The sequence below is a fragment of the Myotis yumanensis genome, unplaced genomic scaffold (assembly GCF_028538775.1).
Source record: "Myotis yumanensis isolate MYYU_CA2020_CCGP unplaced genomic scaffold, mMyoYum1.0.hap1 SCAF_5, whole genome shotgun sequence".
In the NCBI taxonomy this organism is placed as follows: Eukaryota; Metazoa; Chordata; class Mammalia; order Chiroptera; family Vespertilionidae; genus Myotis; species Myotis yumanensis.
Genome location: NW_027223756.1, coordinates 8,027,504 through 8,048,624, shown reverse-complemented (window position 1 = coordinate 8,048,624; position 21,121 = coordinate 8,027,504). Strand labels below are relative to the sequence as shown.

Below are 21,121 nucleotides of genomic sequence, written 5' to 3'. Positions count from 1 at the left end.
TTTTCATTTTTCAGTGACAGTTGACATACAATCTCCTATTAGTTTCAGGTGTACACCCCCATGATTAGACACTCTGTAAATCTATACCTTATTAAGTGATCATCCCGATAAATCTGTATTTTCCACTCTGCAGCTTGCTCCTCTGTAGGTACACAGATAACAGCAGATTATATTTACATTTCAGAAGCTACTTCTTTTCTTTCTTTCCTGCTTTCCTCAGGATGGTTGTCCGGCTTCCCTCTCTGAGGAGGCTAGCAAGGAGGCCTGGCTGCTACCTTTGGCAGTGAGAGCCGGTCTCTGACCAGAAGCCTCAGTCCTGGCCTCTGGGCTGGGCGATGGGAGCCCTGGGCGAGGCTCCTGGGAAGGGCCAGGTGAAGGTGGTGGTGGTGGTGGGGTGCCATTTTCCCTACAGTTTATCTCCCAATTCTTACAGGACAATTTGCAGCAGTCACATTGGTCTCACTGAGCTGAAAAAATCCCCAAAAAGTTGAACAGGACGGAAGAGCCAGAGGAACAAAGGAGAGGAAGGGCTGGAAGCCAGAGGGGTCCCTCTGAGCGGCCCCCCACCTGGTGCAAGGGAAGGGCCAGTTCCAGAGACAAGCAGGTCTGGAGCGACGGTGTCTGGCATCCTATTGCGGCGGCTGCTCTTTACTGGCTGCATCAAGCCTGAAGTCAGCGTCTAATTCCTCCCCTGATTCCGGAAAAGGGAAATCAGGACACGGCTCACACTTCAGGGCTGAGGATAAGCACCACACTGGGGAGAAAGCACCTCGTTTCTCAGCAGTGGCGTTTTATCAAAGAGCCTGAGGTTAGTGGGAAAGGACAAGCATCCTTGACCTTGCTGGGCTGGGACCTAACGGCTCTGGACTGAAATTTCCCTCTCAGTGCCACAAAGGTGTGAGGTCGGTGACTTCTCCACGCTCCCCCAGCCCCGCCTCCCGGCTGCCATGCGGAGCGTTAATCCGCCCCCAGCCCGCACAGGAGCATTTTCCCATTTTGTCGTGACAGGTACCATCCAAGGAGACAGGCTTTCTCTTTAACGCATCGTGTTGAGCATGCAAATGTGAGCTTCCCCGGTCGAGAACAGTCAGGGTGGGGATGCTCTAATGCACGGGAGGCTTGCACAGGAGGTTAAAAAAATACGGTAGGAACGAGACACGGTGTTAACTTCTGCCAGACAGTTGCACGGAGAGGCATGCGCTCAGCAGCCTCCCTGTGCCCGCAGGTAGGGGTTCGTGCAGCATTTCCCAGGCAGACACCCCACCTCTCCAGGGTTAGAAGTGGGGGGTCGGGCCGCTGTGGCTCCCTCTGCCTCGTCTCCTTGAGATGTCTCCTCTTCCTGGTCAGAAACAGCACCTTAGTCATGGAGACGACTTCTGAGGAAAGTCAGTAATATTTCCTGTGGCCTCAGAAAGCTAAGGTGACACCAACTGAGAAAGTGGCTGTTGAGTGAGCTGCCTAGAGGTACCTGGGAGGTGCCGGGGCAGAGAAATCTTCTAGGACTTTCTGAGATTCGCCACTCAAGCACCTTAGAAATGGCCCCTCGCCCCCTTCAGAAATGACCTCTCACTTGCACATCCAGCCAGAGGCCAGCCCCGTCACAGCCTGGGGTGGGAAGAGCGAGGGCCTCTGAAGTTGGACCTGAGGGGATGTGCTCATTTCCAGGTCAAAAGTGCTGTTTTCTCCACCACCCACACTTCGCCCAGTGAGTGTCCGGCTCATGCACACAGTCCTGGGAGCAGCGTCCCCCGCAGGTTCCGCTCCCTTGGCGGTGGCGGCTGGCCTTCTGCAGTCTGGGCCCGACGGGCAGGAACGGATGTGTCTTCTTACACGTCCTCAAGTTCCCTAATTCTATCTTTTTTCCTAAAAAAATTCCTTTCAAATGTGCCACTCAAGGTTCAGTTTCCCATCCCAGGTCCCTTACATCCTTTCGTGGCACCCACATCGGAGGACCAGGCTCAGCGTATATACAAAGCACTTCATCACAATACACTGAGGTCCCTTGTCCTTGGCCAGCCCGGGGGTTGGGGGTGCAGGATTCACATGTGAAATGTAAATGGGGGTGACCACCGCATGGAGTGTTCTCTCAACAGAGCGCCAGTGAGACCTGGGGTGGGGTGAACACCAGCGAGCCATGCCACCTCACAGGGCCTCAACACTGAGAAGTCGGAGCCCATCGGAGTCGGGGAGAGGGCTGGACAAGCAGAGCTAACATTTTCTTTGTGCGTGATGGATAGCCACCGCGGAACTGGTTCCTGAGCTGATTTCCCTTTGGTCAGCACCGCGGTGGAAGCGTGGGGTCCATCTCCATCACGGTGCCTGTACGAACCCCTCCAAGAAGAGCACAGCCCCCAGAATTGTGTCTGTACAAAAGGTTTGCATTAACTGTAATGAAGCAAATGGCAAAATCAATAAAGCGGGAATTGCGCGCCTGTCATAAAGATGATGTAAATCCAGGGTTCAAGATGGTTATGGAGCTATTCAGAATTGTAATTAAAACCAGCGCCATTTTTTTTCAAGATAAAAGCCCCTTTGACAACCATAAATGCAAGCTACAGGAAATTTTCAACAAATATATTCAAAATTAATGTATGGCACAAAGATGGCATAAATTAAACTGGGGGTAATCCATAAGTCCGGGCTTCAGAATGTAAGAGCAAGTAAAGAGATTTCGATTTCGCATTTGGTTTACAGGCAATGTGGTTTTCAATTTTAATCAAGTTAAAGCTTGACAGAGCACTTAGAGACCCTGAATGAATGGCATATTTCTGACAACTACTTTTCAACGGGACTGAAAAGGCTGTCTCTGTATTTGCCCAACTTGAGATCTGACAGCATTTGCTATTTTATGCATCTTACATATTAAAAAAAAAATCTAGGATGGGTGTGTGTAGGGGAAGAAGACCATTTTGTTGATTTGCAAGCGGGGGAAGAAAGTGTGGGGCGGAAGAGGGGGCTGAGCTGACCAAGTCTTCCAGTCCGAACGAGCTATCTTCCTTGGTCTTATTTTCGGAGCCCTGATGGCAAAGTGTAACACTGAGGTTTCTTGGGAAACATCCACCCACCTACCTACCTCTCCATTCACCTGACTTCAGGGCATCACTGCTCTCAGGTCAGTAACAGTGTCACCTACAATGGCCTGCGGTCCTCTGGGTGACTGTAACTGTGAAGCCACAGTATTCTGGTGTGGGGAGCAATCTGAGAGATCACCAGGTCCAAGCCCATCCTTTTTAACAGGAAAGGAAGGTCTAGAGCAGCGGTTCTTAACCTGTGGGTTGCGACCATCGGAAAACACATATAGCATATCAGATATTTACATTACGATTCATAACAGTAGCAACATTACAGTTATGAAGTAGCAACGAAAATAATTTTATGGTTGGGGGTACCACAACATGAGGAACTGTATTAAAGGGTCGCGGCATTAGGAAGGTTGAGAACCGCTGGTCTAGAGAGAGGAAGAGCTACTTAAAACCCTAAGCTAGCATTTGGCAGAGTGGTCAGGACTTGATCACGAATCCCTTAGGCCACACTGTTTGGAGAGAGAACAGTGTCATATGCCAGGGTGATACGAACAGTGTGATAACGTGTGATGCACCAGTGGAAAAAAGAAGACAGTAAATGAGATTGAATTACATTTGTCAAGTCTGAAATGCCCCTAAAATTCAGGGATGCTTGGTTCTTTCAATCCCTTTTGGTTTCCCAGTGTGGTGAGGAGGTAGGAATAGAGGGGTCCTGGGAGTTTAGGGGTGTACCATCATGTTTTATGTATTTAATTTTCTGTATTTTATGGGAGTTGGACATCTTGGGAGTGGGGTGGGGTGGGGTGGGGCTTTCTGACTGGGGAGAGACTGCCCCTCCCAGAGCCAGTTAATTCCTAGAGACAGTGATCCTGTCTTTCATATCCAAGCTAACCAACCCAGAGTCCATACCCTAACCACTACCTTTATCTAACTGCCAGGCACCAAGCAATTCCTCCCCTTCCCTGCGTCACCCCAGGGCCAGGCCTCAGGGCACTAGGCAAGGCTGCTAAACCCCAAGGCCCAGTGGAATTATTCAAACCGGCCACTCCCAGACGGCTTACGCCGCCTGCCTGGCTTTCCCCAAGGAAACCTCAATCAAGGCCGCCGCTGCCTCCGCTCTCCCGGATCCTGCTTCTGCCTCCCGGCTGCTGCTCCCTGTGTGGCCCCCACAGCATGGCCTGCCTCTCGTATCTAGGAGACCTCGGGTAATAGGGAACTTTTCCTTCAATGGCCCCCACCTCTCCGTGTTATCACTCAGTCACCTTTATGAGTTAAGCCCCTGGCACAGGTCAAAGGGACCCAGGTTTTGGTCACGACTCCTGCCCACTGAATGAATGATTCTGCAAAGATTTAATTGCCACATTTTTTAAAAAAGAGGTGTGGGTTTTCCTTCCTTCAGGTCCTCCCGAGCTTGGTTAAGTCTGACTCGAATTCCAAGTCCTCCATTCAACAGGCCCAGAGGCTGGCAGCAGTGGAGGGATTGCACGCCGGCCAAACCACTTATTATAAAAGCACAGCTCAGACTTGTCTCAGTAGCAAATGGGCAGAGAAAGGAATCCATTTTAGGAAATCGAATTGCCTTAAGGAGCTGATTTCAGAAAAAGGGCTTGGATTGATAGTCTACCGAGCAGGCTCGCCTTCTGCGACGGACAGGCCAGCGGAGAAAATGTGCACACCCACAACCCAATTGCACGGGCGACAGCGGGCTCCCACACTGCGCCCGGCCGTCGGTGAAGCAGTTTCAGGATGGACCAGCCCTTGGTTCGCAATGGCCTGCGACGTGTGAGGAGGACCCAGCGAGGGCTGATTCAAACCGTCCAACTTCAGAGACACACAGTAAGAAAGATGCTCAAAAGTCAAAGCAGGAACCTCTAGTTGGGGGGCCTGGGGCTTTCTGTGTTCAGGGCAAAGATAAACCCTTTCTAATACCTGCTGCTGGCTAGTGGCAGCGAGCACATCTCAATGGCCAAGGGACGTGTAACTGGGAGAGACTGGCCTTCTCTTTAGAAAGAGAACAAGAAAGGACCAAAGCAGAGGTACCGTTGAGAATCCTGGCTTTGTGGTCTGTGTGTTTCCCTGTAGCTGGAGAACATACCCAGGGCCGCCAGGGTCAAAGGAATCCCTTGCTGGATTTAAGGCCTGAGCAGTCAAAGGCAGATCAAAAGGAACTGGCGGGACTTAAGGAAGCTTTTGGGAAACCCCTTTTGTTTCAACCCCTGTGACATGTCTTAAAGTTCCAGTGCTGAAAACTTCAGAAACGGGAGTCCATTCACTGAGGTTTTCCGGCCTGGCATTCTTCTCGCTGTATTGTTCTAGGGCAGTGGTTCTCAACCTTTATAGTGCCGCGACCCTTTAATACAATTCCTCATGTTGTGGTGACCTCCAACCATAAAATTATTTTCGTTGCTACTTCATAACTGTAATGTTGCTACTGTTCTGAATCGTAATGTAAATATCTGATATGCAGGATGTATTTAGGCGACCCCTATGAAAGGGTCGTTCGACCCCCAAAGGGATCTCGACCCACAGGTTGAGAACCGCTGTTCTAGGGTGAGTCATTCTCACTCGGCCACACCCTCCTCCCCATTCATTTCTCTCTTGTCTGTAACTGCTCAAGATCCTCTATAGAATGCTGGGGTTTTCTCTACCTTGTTGTCTGGGGAGCTGGGAGTGAAGGAGGAGAAGAAGAAGACCTTGCAGGAGACAGCCGTACAGCAAGCGGGGGCGTGTTCACAGAGCCACAATAGATGCGGTCTGTTTACAACACCACAAAGTTGGATTTGCCTGACAACTAAATGATGACTCAGTATGTGTGTCTCCCCAGTGGACCAACGCACCAGCTCCTTTCAGCCACCACGCAGTGTCAGGAGCACACTAGGAATCTGGGTGTGGGATTGTTTTTTTAGAAAGAAGCAAGCAAACATTTGCAGGCTTGTGAGCTGAATATGCTTAAGCAAACAAAAGCCATACGCAGCCAGTGATCTAATTGACATTTCACTAGGGCCAGAGGACGAGGATGGCCCCACGGCAGGCAATTTCATTTTTCAAAGGTCGTGGGGTTGGCTGCTGGGGATTGGCTGTTGAAAGATATCTCAGGGCCGGTCAAGGCCACAATCAGAGAGACCCAAGGAATACAGATAATTCCCCTCATTCAAAACTGTCAGCCCGTGGGTCAATGTGGTTGTACTTATGCAAATGGCAATGATCACAGTTTCCAGTTACGCAGGGTCAACTGTGACATAGACAGGTGGCCTGGGGCACGGCTGGCCATAAGTCCTGAGAGTTCCTGCTCAGGAAAAGGCCCACTCTGGGATTTGGTCTGTGGGAAGGAAGTGAAACTGGGCTGAGGTCAGGTGGATTTCTCTAACTCACACATTTTTAAGACGTGAAGACAAGCACTCGAGGAAGGAAAGCTCAGAGAGCCTGGGAGAGACTAGCGTGAGAAGCAGCGCCCTCTGCCCCAGGCCCTCCAGTTCTGGACTTTGCTTCCCAGCAGCAATGATTAGAGTTGTCTATAACTTTGTCCACACATATTTCACATATTTAAAGGATATGAGGACAACTACAGGCATACTGCTTTAAAAGCAAACATGGTAAGGAACTGCACCGTTGTCGCATTTACCAGCTTCGGCTGCCGTCCCATGTCATATATAACGGCTCGTCTACTTGAACTGCTCTACAATAGCCCCGTGGGGGACATGCCACGGTTCGTCTAACTAGTGCCCTGGGATGCTTGTCCACAATGACGCCTACCCATACATCTTTTGGGTTTGTAGAAGTTTATCTTTAAAATACTATAAATTCATAAAACTCACTGGAGGGATTGAGGAGTGTGTGTATTTTCACCATTGATAGCCGTGGCCAGGTTGCTTGATAAGGGTGTTATACCAAGTAACATCCCCGCGGCCAGTGTAAGATATGCCTTGCATGCCTGCCAAGTCAGTGTCCCATCCACTCTTCCCCAGCACCCAGGAAAAGAAATCTCTGTAATCACATCTAAATTTCATGGGGGGAAGGTGGGTGCACTGCCTGGGACCAGGATAGCCAAGGCCAGTCCACTGAGGAAGGCTTTCTTCCAGAATCCTGTCGGCTTCCTAAAACAACGGGCCATGGGACAGGTTCTCCCGACTCTGGTATTTGGGGCCATTAAGTAATGTATGTTTGCTGTAGAAATATTGGAAAACAGGTAAACTAAAAAAAAATCACTCTTAGGTATTTACCCAAGACAAATGAAAACCTAAGTGAATGTCCATAGCAAATTTATTCACAAGTAGAGGCCTGGAGCATGAATTCATGCACGGGTGGGGTCCCTCAGCTTGGCCAGCAATCAGGGCCAATCGGGGTTGTCTTGCCCAGTCCTGATCAGACTTCTGGGGGCCGGCTGGCTGGGGAGGGACCTTGAGAGGCCTCCAGGGAGTGTCTGACCTTCTCACCCAATCCCGATCAGCCAGACCCCAGCAGCAAACTAACCTACTGGTTGGAGCGTCTGGCCCCTGGTGGTCAGTGTGTATCATAGCGACTGGTCAAGTGGTCGACCAATTGGTTGGACACTTAGCATATTACACTTTTATTATACTAGAGGCCCTGTGCACAAAATTCATGCACTCTGAGGGGGTCCCTCAGCCCAGCCTGTGCCCTCTTGCAGTCCCGGAGCCCTCGGCAGTTGGATATCCTTAGCACTGCTGACCACCAGGGGGTAGTTCCTGCATTGAGCATCTGCCCCCTGGTGGTCAGTGCACATCATAGCAATGGGCTGTTCTGCCATTAAGTTGATTTGCATATTAGCCTTTTATTATATAGGATAGGATAATAAATATTTGGAAACAACCCAAATACCTATCAGCAGGGAAGGATGCATGTATTGCACTGTGTCTGTACAATCAGAAAGAACAAATTACCAACAGACAATGCAAACTAAGATGCATTTCATGATATTATGCCGAGGGAAAGAAGCGAGATAACATAAGACCACATGCTGTATGAGACCCTGTACATGAACCAGGCAACACACAGTGACAGAGCAGAGGTGGGTGGCTGGGTCGAGGCCTGAGGTGAGGTTACATGACTATATGCTTGTCAAAACACACTGAACTGTATAGTTAAAATGTACATATTTTATGGTAGGTAGAGTACACCTCGACAAAATTAAAAAAGTTAAAATCATATAAATTCCTACCAGTTAGTTAATCTTTGTTAGCATCTTGGTTTTTATCCTTCAGACTTTATTTTCCATGCAAATATACATATACTGGTATATTCGCATTTTAAAACGTACCTTTTATTTTATGTTTTTAATAAATGGGAACATGTGGTTTGAAAATCTGATTTTTTAGAAATCGTAACGATATATTGGCTAAATCCTTCACAGTTTAATTCCTTGTGTGAAACTGATTTTTTCATTCCTAACAGACAGGAGTGGGCGTCACCTTGCCGCTCAGCCCAGCGGCAGGTGAAGCAGCTGGCGGAGTCAGCAAGTCTGAGGAAGCACCGGGAGTACGGGCCTCTCTTTTTACGATGCCTTTTTCTCTCTCCCTACAAGAGTGTGGGTTAAACTAGCCTCGCCCTGATGGCGACCCTCTCTCCGCCTTGCCGGGGACAGCGGAGTCAGCACAAGCTGAAAGCTGGGCCAGAGCCAACCACAGCACGCAGGGCGCGCACAGGGAGGCACCCCGAAAAGGTTCCAAGGAAAACCAGAGGTCCTCCACCCGCCACTGTCTGGGGAAACAAAAGCCCCAAAGTAACTGAAAGGGAAGCCTTGTGCTCAGGCCTTACTCCCCGGGAGGCCTGCCCTTCTCCAGGCCACTGACAGCATTCCGAGGGGCTGACAAATTAAGAGCAACACAGGCGCAGAGGGAGCCCGCAGGAGCCCAGCCACAGCCTTCATAGCCTGGAGGCCCTTGCTTGGCACACAGGGCCAGGTTTCTCTAACCCTCCAGGCCCCCAACTCTCCTTGCAATTCCAGATGGATTTCCTACTATTGTTTTAAGAATAGTTAACAGTTTGGGTCAGATTAACGCTGGTTCAAATTTCAGCTCTGCTGTGTGGTCTTGGCAAACTAGCCTTGCTGAGTCTAACTTTCTTACCTTTAAAGGACAGATAATCCCACTTATTCCATTGGACTGGTATCACAATTAAATGAAATAATAATAATAATAACTAACACTGGAAGCGCTCCGTGCTAACTGCTCTGCAAACATTACCTAACTTAGGTACTACCTTTAGTTTCCATGAAAACAGCCAAACTTGGAGAAATTAGCAACTTGCTCAAACCAGACGCCCCTCACTCAATGCCAAGTCCCGATTCCGCCTGCCAGTGGTTCCCCAACGGTACAGAATCGGCCGAGGATCGAGTTAAAAGTGCCAAGTCCTGCTCCTCGACCGGAAATTAAGATTGGTTCAGTCACTGACAGGACGCAGGGCGTGTGTTCTTAATGAGGTCCGGGGGATTGAGGAGCAGGTGGCATTCAAATCCCATCTGGGAAACACTGCACATGCTACGATGAAACAACGCGATGGTCACTTTTACAAGGATTACTTTAAAAGGCGCGTGGAGGGGAATTCCAGGGCGGGCCAGGCAGAGACGGAGGAAGGGGGCTGTTGGACTGTGAGCTCCGGACTCTGGCCAGTTTTCAAAGAACAGGCGGTCGATGACGGGGTCGAGCCGATGCTGGGGGCAGCGAAGACACACTGGCTGTTACTCACCACGTGCAGCTCTATCTGTCTAAATGAACAACCGGGAGCCGAGGTCGACAAATGAGAGCTGGACTCCGCCTGAGTGCTGTTCGCAAGTACCAGAAAGTGGTGTGAGCCATGGCTAAAGGGACAGGCCCTGCCGCCGGCTCCAGCAGGTGCACGGAGGCCCAGCTTTCACAAGTGTTTTTTCATCTTTCTAAAAGAAGCAAGCTTAGAGTTCTATGTGAAATCATCTGATTCTGAAATGTTGGCATCTAGCTCACCATCTTTTCCAACAGTGAGTATCCACACGGTGCCGGCTAAATCATACCACCTGTGGGGCAGGTTCACATGGATTTGTCAGTTCTGATACGAGGCGCTTCAATAACAGACCCGCCCCCACCCTGAGAGGGGCCCAGCTGAGATCTCAGGCTCTGCAAACTCCACAGCCTGCACACACGACTTCTTGACTCACCTACAGACATTTCCTGAGCCTTGTGGCTGACCAAGCCTCCCCCCACTGAATCCTTCCCGAACCAGCCATGTCCGAGAGGCAAAGCTGTTTCTCTGGTGCAGGGAGCAGGGAGGCCGTGTGGAAATGCTGGCTGAACTCAGACCTCCTGCAGAAATGCCTAAGGCCCAAGGATGTCCGAAAGATTTCAGAGGCCCTCAGCTGCCTTCCAGAAAACAGCTCCCAGCCAACATCCAGAGCTCTCTTTTCCTTCCCTCCGAAGGTCAGTCCAGTCTAGATCCTCCCACCTGGGTGTCCAGCTTCCAGGAGCAGGGGCCTGAGTTATCCTCACCCCTTCTCTGCCACCCCCCATCTGGCCCTGGCCTCCTGATTCTGCTGCTGAGTTTGTCTCAATGACAAAGCTACCTCCTCCCTGGTGGAAGATGGTCTCAAGGAGTTCTCACACTTTACAAATGCCCAGGGACCCGACAGATTCGCTCTCTATCCCAGTGATGTTCTGAGCTTGCTTGTTTAAATAGGACGCTTTGCTACACAAAATCTCATGGTGAGCCCTACTGCCCGACAGAGGCTATTTAAGACTTGATCATGATTGAAAAGTAACTTTCCACTTGTGGGTTCTTGAAGCACTGGAGTTTCTCAGAATACAAACTGAAATCCACTGCTCACCACACGTCAATGACTTACTTTAACATGAAGAAATGAAGACCGTGAGGTTAAGTGGCAGCCTGAGGGCAGTATCGGTATCTGGTTCTTATTGCTGCTGTAACAAGCACCACAAATGTAGTGGCTTTACAACAATGAGAATGTACTTTCTTAGTGGTCTGGAGGACCCAGGTCCTAGGTCAGTCTCCCTGGGCTCGAGCCAAGGTGTGGGCAGGGCTGTGCTCTGCTGGGAGCTCTCGGGGAGCACCTGTCTCCCTGCCTTTTCCAGGAGTGGTTCTGTCCTAAATCTCTGTAGCCTGTGGCCTTTTCTCCCCTGGCTTCCAGCATGTCCTCTTTCTCACCCGAGGAGAGAGTAGAGGAGAGGGAGGAGGAGGGAAGAGAGAGAAACATTGATTGGTGAGAGAGACACGTCAATTGGTTGCCTTCTGTATGCAACCGAGGTACGTGCCCTTGACTAGGGATCAAACTCAATACCTTTGGTCTGTGGGCCGACACTCTAACCACTGAGCAACCAGCCAGGGCCAGCATGGCCTCTTTCTTCTGATTACACTGGGTCCACTTGAATAATCCAGGATAATCTCTCCCTCCAGCACAAGATCCTTAATTTAATCCTATCTGCAAAGTCCCTTTTGCCATGCAAGGTACACAGTCACCTGTCCAGGGATCAGGGTGTGGACACCTTCGGGAGGGGCATCAGCCCTGTGACAGGCACTCAATGGACCCGCCCGCTCAGGCCCCTGTCTGTTGTAGACACTCGCTCTTTAGCTCCACTTGGCCTGATTCAGGCCCATAATCTCTGAAGAATCGCACACACAACCACCTCTCCTGCTCGCTGCGCTCCAGCCGTGAATCTATGGCAACTCATACACCTCTGCGCCTTGGATCAGGTTGGTGATTCTTCACGTGCTGGTGCTTCCCCCTGGAATGCTATTCCCCTGGGAAAACTCCTGCTCATCCTTCAAGACCCAACTTCATGTCACTTCCTGAGTGAAGCCTGAGTCAGGCCTGTCTCCCTGGGCTTTCCCACCTTGCTGTACCTCCAGCAGTGTCCTGCACCTGCCCACTTACTGTCTGTGAGTCCTCCGAGTATAAGGATGATGCTTTATTCTGTCTATAATATTACTCTCATGTTAAACATGTTAACAATTGTACATGATTTCTTGTATGTAATAGGTCAACTGCAAACACTTGAGGAATGAAAGAATAAGTACATTCCTTCTACTTTTTTAGTCTGCCTTACTCTCTGCTGAACTGTTTGGGGATTCCACTGTGATTGAGACAGGCAGGGTGCCTGTGTACACACATGCATTCTGAAATACTAGAGGCCTGGTGCACGAATTCATGCACCAGTGGGGTCCCTCAGTCTGGCCTGCAGATCAGGCCAAAACTGGCTCTCCAACATCCCCTGAGGGGTCCCAGATTGCGAGAGGGCGTAGGCCAGGCCAAGGGACCCCACTGGTGCACAATTGGGGTGGGGAGGGGCATAGGAGATTGGCCAGCTGGGGAGGGATAGCAGGAAGGTTCCAGGGTGTGTCTGGCCAGTCTCACTCAGTCCCGATCTGCCAGACCCCAGCAGCAAGCTAACCTACCGGTTGAAGCGTCTGTCCCGTGGTGGTCAGTGCACGTCATAGTGAGTGGTCGAGTGGTCTTACCATATCATTAGCATATTACGCTTTGATTGGTTGAACAGAAAACCGGATAACCGGACACTTAGCATATTAGGCTTTTATTATATAGGATAACTGGGCAATGGGGTAGAGAAGAGGGGCAGTGGGTACTGGAAAGCTGCTTTAAATGGGTCAGGGAAGGCCACTCTGGAGAGGAGGTGACATTGAGCTGACATCTGAAGGATCAGAAGGAGCCAAATGTGCAGAGGTCTGAGGGCTTAGCAGGTCCCAGGCAAAGGAAAGAACAAGTGCAAAGGCCCTGAGGCAGGAAGGAGCCTGGTGTGTGAAGGGATGAAATGGTGCATAGGGAGCATGATGCGCTGAGAGAGGACCCAGACCACATGCTGCCTTGCAGGGCAGGACCAGGAGAGTGAGCACTGGCCCAGGTGCAGGGACAGAAGGAATGGTTGCTGAGATCAGCAGACAGAGAGGCTGCCAATGGAATGGGTGCTTCGTGCCCTCCCCACACCTCCCTCAGCCTCACGTAAGATCACTGCCTGCTCCCTGGGGCGGAGACGGCCCTCATTCATCTCGGGAAGCGGGAGGGCAGTGCAGCCACACAGACAAACTAGAGAACACAAAGGCTGCCCGCTCAGCCTGTGCTGAAGCCGTCAATTCCGAATTCTGTGCGCTGCCAGGGACAGGGCTATTGATTTTCCCTTCTGGAATGCATGTCCTACAGAGTCCTGGCAAATAGAAACCGAAAAAACAGGAAAGCACAACTGCTGAGGAAGACAGGCCAAAGGGACATAAAAAAACCAAACAACAACCACCTATACAGGTTTTTACCTTTTCCCTATTACGCTTGGCTGGACTGTGGCTTGTCATCTCTGCCCCCCCGTCCCAATTAATTTTCTCCCGATCTCTATGTCTTTCTGATTCTTTCTTCCCTCTCTCCCTCCCCCTGCCTCACCCCTCTCCCTCTCCTTCTCGCTTCTTTCTTGCCATCCCTTTGTCTGTTATGGCACCTACCACAGCGTTTACACACAGCAGTAAGACAGGTGTTGTTGAGTGTTGGTCTATCAGGGGTGGGGAACCTTTTCTCTGCCAAGGGCCATTTGGATATGTGTAATATCATTCATTCATGGGCCATACCAAATTATCAACTTAAAATTAGCCTGATGTATTTGGTCATACATTTAATTAACTCACCCCTAGTGCCTTGGCAGGGCCAGACCACATGATTTCACAGGCCTTATAGGGCCCGTGGGCCAGACGTTCCCCACCCCTGGGCTATCTACAGGCCAGTCTCTCCAAGCGGCTCTTCCTCCACATCAACCTGCTCATCAAACTGCCTGTCTCTTTAAATACAGCCTGTCTCCCGCTTCCAGGCAGCAGCAGAGTGGGACCAGCCCATAAAGTCACCTTTTAGTAACTGCAGAGTGGTGTCCCCAGCTAATTACTTTCTCTCATCTCTGGAGAAGCAGGAAGCAATTAGGGGGTTCCTTGCACTGCCCGGGGGCAGGGTACCCCGTCCCCTCAGCACCAGTGTGCAGGGTGGTTCCACACTCCCACAGGGTCCCAGCGCCTGCGTCTTTCCGCTCACTCTGCTGAGAGCTGTGCGCTTGCCTCCCTGCCTCTGTGAGTCAGACCTCCGCTCACCAGCAGCCCCTGGTACCACCCATTCTCCCTGCTGCTGGCATGGCTGAGTGAGGAGGGATTTGTGTGCACAGACGTTCAATGCACAGAGTCCAAAAGACGGTCGCACATGCCACTGAGGGCAGGCTCGGCGGGGAGGCCTCGGCCCGCTGGGGTCTGCTGACTTTTGGCAAATTGCACCGCCGATTGAAACTGAACTCTTTCATCTGGAAAGTGGGGACATCACAGACTCTTCCTCCTTGAAGGGGAATGTTAGGGCAAGCAAAGAAAAGCCATGTCACAATGACAAAGTGACAAAAAGTAGAACGTCTTCCCTGGTCAGCTTGGCTCAGTGGATAGAGCGTCAGCCTGCGGACTGAAGGGTCCCAGGTTCGATTCCGGCCAAGGGCATGTGCCTGGGTTGCAGGCTCCATCCCCAGTAGGGGGTGTGCAGGAGGCAGCTGATCAATGATTCTCTCTCATCATTGATGTTTCTATCTCTCTCTCCTCCCCTCCTCTCTGAAATCAATAAATATATATTTTTTAAAAAGTAGAAAGTCCTGGATTTTCTCCTCTTTTTTAAAAATTATATTTTTATTGATTTCAGAGAGGAAGGGGGAGGGAGGTAGGGAGGGAGAAAGAAAGAGAGAGAGAGAGAGAGAGAGAGAGAGAGAGAGAGAAACATCAGTGATAAGAGAGAATCATTTATCAGCTGCCTCCTGCACGCTCCACACGGGGGACTGAGCCTGCAATCCAAGCATGTGCCCTGACCGGGAACCGGACCATGACCTCCTAGTTCATAGGTTGACGCTCAACCACTGAGCCACGCCGGGCAGATTTTCTCTTCTTAATGAAGCACATGGAATCATGGACAGGCCCAATTGCGGTCACTTCACAACCCGCTTGACCAATAATGTATCTTCTACTCCTATTACTTAAGTAATAGTCTCAGCTCACACAGGGGCAGGGGAGGGCGGGCCTGGGAGCTGGCTCTCGAACAGACTGAGGAGGGGATGGGCATTCCTGGGATTTAACAGTTGCCACTCATCACTCATAAGACAATCTGCCTGCGGGTAGCTGAGGTCTAGTAGGACGGGCAGTGCTTCCCTAACAGGTTTCGTACAGACGTCATTTCTGCAAAGCGCTTCCCATTTTGCATGTACGGATACAGATTTAAACGCACAACTTCATTATCGCCTTGACCAGATGTTCCCCTCTTTGAACTTGCTCCTCAGCTCCAATCCGATATCTCTAATGACCCACATGACCTTTTCTCTCACGACTGTAAGATTATTTACAAGTAGTTGGACTTCCTCTTATAAAACCCATGGAAGCTGAGGCCCGTAGACCGGCAGGAACCGGATGGCACGTCGGCCCCGAGTTTCTGAGCACACATTGTCCAGGGAGGACGTGACAGCACTCCACGCCCGACTCCTGCCCTTCCAGCCTGGCTCTCCCGCCTCACCTTCCAATCTCCGTGGGCTGGAAGCTCCAAGGAAGCGGAGCTCACAGATCTATCTACTTCACCTTAGGTTTCCCCCAAACTGGCATTTAAGAGGCTCAGAAAAATATTCTGATGGCTGCATGGATGAATGGCTGCGAGAACCTGCCATCATTCTCTGCGTTGTCAGAGCCCGTAGCGCATCGCTTTCTGCTTCTTTTTCCCTGGTGCCCGTAACTCGCTGTTCGACAAGCTCTGTTGAGTTGGCCCCCACGGATTCCTCCTTTCACTTCCGACGGCTCCATCCCGAGTGCCAGCCCTGATCCCTCATGTTGAACTCCAGCTCCATCTCCAGCCCAGCCTTCCCCTTTCCACCTCCTCCTGTCCTAGGTGTCTCTTCCACAGCCAACGATTTCATCGAGGCCTATCCCCGGCCAGAAGCCCGCCAAACTCTTAGCATCTGCATCTCAAGTCCACACTCCTCGCAGGCAAGGCTCATCCACCTGGCCTCCTCTTTTTTTTTCTAACCTCATCACCTATTATTCTGCCTCATAACCACCCCACTCCCACCAGACGGCTCTGTCTGTGTCCTTGGGGCTCACCTTACACAGGTTTCCTCCACACTTTCCACACACAGTTTGCCTCGTCTATGCTGTGAATTCTGATCATTGTTCAGGCCCAACTAAAGTCTTTACAATGATAACAACTGTTAGGTCGGAGGGAGCCCGGGATCGGATACATGCGGACATGAGATGAGACAATGGACTTCCTCTGGAATTTCTCACAGATCTGGAATCTCTCACAGGTCAACGTGCCAGACACAGATACCTGCTTCTCCTTGAAGTTCACAGAGATCCCCACACAGATACTGACCCATTCCTGAATGTGCTGCCCACCCCCTGCGGCCGAGACTCCCTCAGTTGAATGTGTGATGATCCCTGCTGCGGGCACTTCCTCAGTTCAGGCCCCCGCCCTCACCAAACACCTGAATAAAGAGATGTCCCTCCCTCCCTGAAGTCGCGAAATTCACTGGCCCCACCTTTTGGGCCGGTGGGTCTCGCCCGAGAACGCAAATAAACTTCTCCTTTTTCTTTCTGATTCACTCGATTCTCTTTCTTTTCCTCGCCGCCGCTTTCCTGGGCCACCTAACAACAACGAAGGAATATATAGTAGGAGCTAGAACTTTCTAAATAACTTCCATGTTGGCATAGCACTAAGTTATTCATACGCATTATTTTATTAATCTTCACAAAAACTCCAGAGATTAAGTACAATTCTTATCCTCATCTTACAGTGGAGGAAATCCAGGCTCAGAAGTGGCAAGTAATGTGCTTAAGGTTGCTGCACAGAACAGCTGGGGATCAGACATCAATCTATCACACCCCAAAGCCGTGATACTAGCAGCGCTGCCCAACGCTATTTTCTTCTCTGAGCTCTGATAGCCCTTTACTATGCGTAGCCACTCATGTGCCACTTTTCACTCGGGTTGTTAAATCACAGGACACTTTCTTGTGTTCCCATGTTTCTTGCCCCCAGTTCCACCTGAGAACAGGAATTACCCTTTTGGGACTTATAAGTTCTGGCCAACAAATGTGTGCTGACCGAACTGATGAGAGGTGTCAGGTGACCCATCTGTCTTTAGTTCTGCTGGTTAATTCATCCGTTAAGCGGTGAGTTTACTGCCCTCCCCTCTCCCCACAGGACCACATGCTGACCCCGGGGAAAAACCAGAGAGATCATCGCTGCTCAGGCCCCTGAGTGACACACTGCTGAGTGGTCAGGAAGGAGGCCTGACGGCAGCTCCCGGGTGACTCGGGAACCTGTGCTTGCAGAACCTTGGATCTTTGCACTTCTGAGGCCTCTGTGAGGTTAAAGATGTTACTGAAAAACAACAACAATAAACCCCAAGCCCCCAGATGCCACTGAGGCCCACTGTGAGATTTAACCACTTCCTCGAGAATCAGAAATGCAGAATTACACAGCCCTGTTCATACATCACCACGGTTTGGGTGTTTTTTGGTTGTTAACTGGCCTGTTTAAGATTAGAGCCATGAGATCCGACAGATAGACAGACCACTTTATATACGTAAAATATTAATCTGGGGCTCAACCTTCCAGGAGCTGGCTGACCCTGAGTTCAGCGCCGCCTGTCTCTGGGCCTCAGTGTTCTCAGGCTGACCTGGGGGTTACAGGGTCTCTACTTCCCCTCCTGCCGTCTCCCAGGTTCCACCACAGTCCTCATCTTCATCACCATCATCATCGTCATTGTCATTATCATCATCATCATCATCAAGGCTCCCATTTGTTGAACATTTACTATGTGCCACGCAGTATTTAAATATTTTCTCACTTGCATCAGCACCCCCACCAGGCTATCAGCTCAATTTTATAGATGACGGTGACACTGGGAGAAGCAGAACTGAGTCCCAGGCCGCAGAGTTACTGCAGGGCCAGCTCTGACCCAGGTCTGAGACGCTGACACTCATATGTGGGCCGAATAGCCAGGAAGAACAGGACTGTGTGGAGCCGTCGTCGTGGCTTTCGACGTGTGCCCCCTGGAAACCACTGAAGCACACCCCTCAGGGTCTCCAAGGCGCCTGGCCCAGGCCGCACAGGGCGCAGCCTACCGCCTGGTTATCCCCTCCCGTGCACCCGCTCTGGCCTGAGAGCCACATCTGCAGCGAAGCAGCGAAAACATTACTTACAGGTTCTTCACGTCGGCGATGCCGCGGAACGCCTTCCTCGGGATGCCCAGGATCTGGTTCTCGCTCAGATCTCTAAACAAGAGGAAGAGAGGCACCGAGTTAGCCACCAGGCCGGCTCTGTCTGCATCTCATTACGATAACAAAACCCCGTGCAGGCTGTTTGGGGGACTGTTTAGTCTCAGGCCCCAGGCTGCCACAGCCTGCGCATTGTTCCTTAGAGATGGCTTTTGCTGGAATGGTTACCAGGGGGAGCCGCTCGCCTCCAGGGCGGGCTCTGTGGGTGGTCTCGCACCTCCAGGCCAGGAGCCAAGCCGCTGGGTTATTTGTTGCACACACTGCACCCAACTCTCTGTTTTGCCACCTCCCAGAGACGACCCCTTGCCCCTCCTCCCGCACGTGTCCCTCCCCCATGGCAGGGTCAACACCTCTCCATCTCCCATCTCTCAGGGACCCGCTGCCTTTGTCATCTGGGGGTGGGAATGGAGCTGGCCTCCTGATTTTCTGACAGGGACCAACCATCTCTGCCGCTTAGAGTCCTCTGGGCCTCCTGGGTCATCTTAGTGACAGGCATGATGAATTCAAATTGCAGTTCCACAAAACCATCCAAAGTGGGGGTCCCATTGGCACCTCCCCCCGCATTAGGCAGCGCTAAGGTGTTGCTTCAAGGAGGGAGGGCAAGGAACTCTCCAAGCTGGCTCAAACCCAAACCTCCTGCCGGGTCCTCTTTAAGAGTTCCCCAAGCCTCAGTTTCCTTTCCTAAGACCCATAAGGTCTTTTCCATTTTGTTTTCCAGTTTTATTTATTTATATATATGTATATTTTTGCGAGACCAAACACAGGCACTTGTTTTCACTCATACCTCAGGCTGCCTGGGATCTCAGCGAGTAATCAATCAAACATACATGTATATCTATAGCGACATAGACCAATCATATATTATATACCTCCACACACGTGCATATTTGTAGTTATATCTCTCCATTATTTTGAAGGGAACACCAAAACCTTCAGATATTAAGGCAAAAAAATTTTTTTTTACCTACCCAAGACATAACCACTGTTACCAATTAGGAGTAATTTATATATACATTTCACCAATATGATCTCATAGCATATAGTCTGTTATAACTTCTTTTCCACTTACTATATTGAGAACATCTGCTCATGTCGTTAGCAGTACATCTATGCCAACACGTTTAATGCCTGTATATCATCCACTTGCTTAGACGGCTATATGGTCCCACACTGCTATTTTTGGAAACACTAGGATGAACTTTCCTGTCCTACAGGGAGCACGTGCTGGGTCACAGGTAAACACGTGTTGAACTGCCAGGTGTCCCAGAGTCGGAGTGCACCCAGGGACACCCCTTTACCCATTCCCATGGACACCTAAGCAATGGCTGTAGGCGGCTCCAGATGCAGCTGGAAAGAGAGGCCAGACCACCATCCTCCACCAAAACCTGGGCCTCTGGATGGACATTTTGCCCGGGGGCAGGAGGGAAAGTGGAACACGGAGGCGAGGGGTGCATTTGCCTTCTCCCACCTCTGAGGTGAGCTGCCACACTCTGAGTGACTGGCAGACTCTGAGACCCTTGGGGGTTGTCTGGGACCCTGTTAGGCTCCAAGGCAAGGCTCAGAGTTGGGGTTGGGTGCAGATCGGAATACGTGTGGCTTCTGGGGCTGAATAAGAGGGTGCCCCCCCCCCCCCCTCAAATCCAGTTTCCTCGGCCTGCAACTGATGTAAGTCAATTTAGATGCACGCAGGGCCTGGTTGCAGGCTCCCCCGGCTGGGCCTGATTCAATGAGCAGGGCTCCAGCCTGCAGTCGGGCGCTGAACAAAGCCCACGATGACAGCAAAGGTCGGCAGTGTCACCGAGGCCACGCCTCTGCTCTCCATCAGCCTCCAAGAGAAGGGGGCCGGGGTCCTGTCATCCAACTAATGCAATTTCCACGGGCATCTGGGCCGTCCCCCAGGCTCTGGCAGCCACAATGGGCCCAGTCTTTTCTGGCGAGCGGAGGCTGGTCTCCAGGACAGCCAGCTCTGCCCCCTGCCTCCCAGGCTGGGCTGCTATCCGTGGCCACTTGGGCCACACTCAGGCCACACTCGGCGAACAGCTGATGATCAGTATACAGGCGGGGGCAGCAGACCCGAGACAGGGTTAGAACCGCCCGCTCCAACCATGTTTGGAAACGACAAGAAGGGGCACACACATACCCCAGCAATGCACTACCCCTCTGAAGCTAAGGCACCCCAACCACACAGACAGAACAGCGATTGCATGAAGGTCCTGGTTTGCAGGACGGTGGGATGCAGAGGAGAAAGCAATATTTAAGCAGACACATCTGGTGGAGCTGCTGGGAAATCTCCCACAAAAGTGGCTACAGAGGCAAAATCTTGTGCTTGGGTGGGGCGGCCACTTGGGTTTCTGCTCACTGTTTTCTCCGAGTCCTGCTCCGAGTCTAAGGAGCCCAGGCTAAGCCGCCCACCACCACTGCCTGCCTGCCACAGCTGAGCAAAACAGTAGATTGTAGGGAATTTATCTGTTCTCCATGACAATCTGCTTATACATTTTATTAATTTCATTTTCCATTGAGCCTCTCCTCTCCGGCGGACAATACGGCCGCCATCCATCTGTGGGAGTGTGTATTGATTTCATAAATACCTCCAGTAGGCTGACAAACTGACGGCTTTAATGGTGTTACTGATGGGGCGTGGAGGAGGCTCGGGGCTGGTGCTTCATTTTCGGTAACTGTCCCTTCGCAATTATCTCGGGGCCTTTGTGAGGGTTCCTGAGGGTGTGTTTATCTCAGCGTGATGCCGGAGCACGGAGCTATTGTTAAGTACGGTCCCTGCGAGAGACAAGAGCCACCATTTTCGGCTGACACTTAAATAAAAATAA

General features: G+C 51.0%; 1 protein-coding gene across 1 annotated transcript in view; it reads right to left on the bottom strand.

The window, feature by feature from the left end:
- Nucleotides 1-21,121, bottom strand: part of SLIT3 (slit guidance ligand 3) — a 524,056-nt gene that overhangs the window by 138,024 nt on the left and 364,911 nt on the right. The window contains exon 5 of the mRNA XM_070414445.1: nt 18,222-18,293. Coding sequence (XP_070270546.1) covers nt 18,222-18,293 — 72 coding nt within the window. The remainder of the gene's footprint in view (nt 1-18,221; nt 18,294-21,121) is intronic.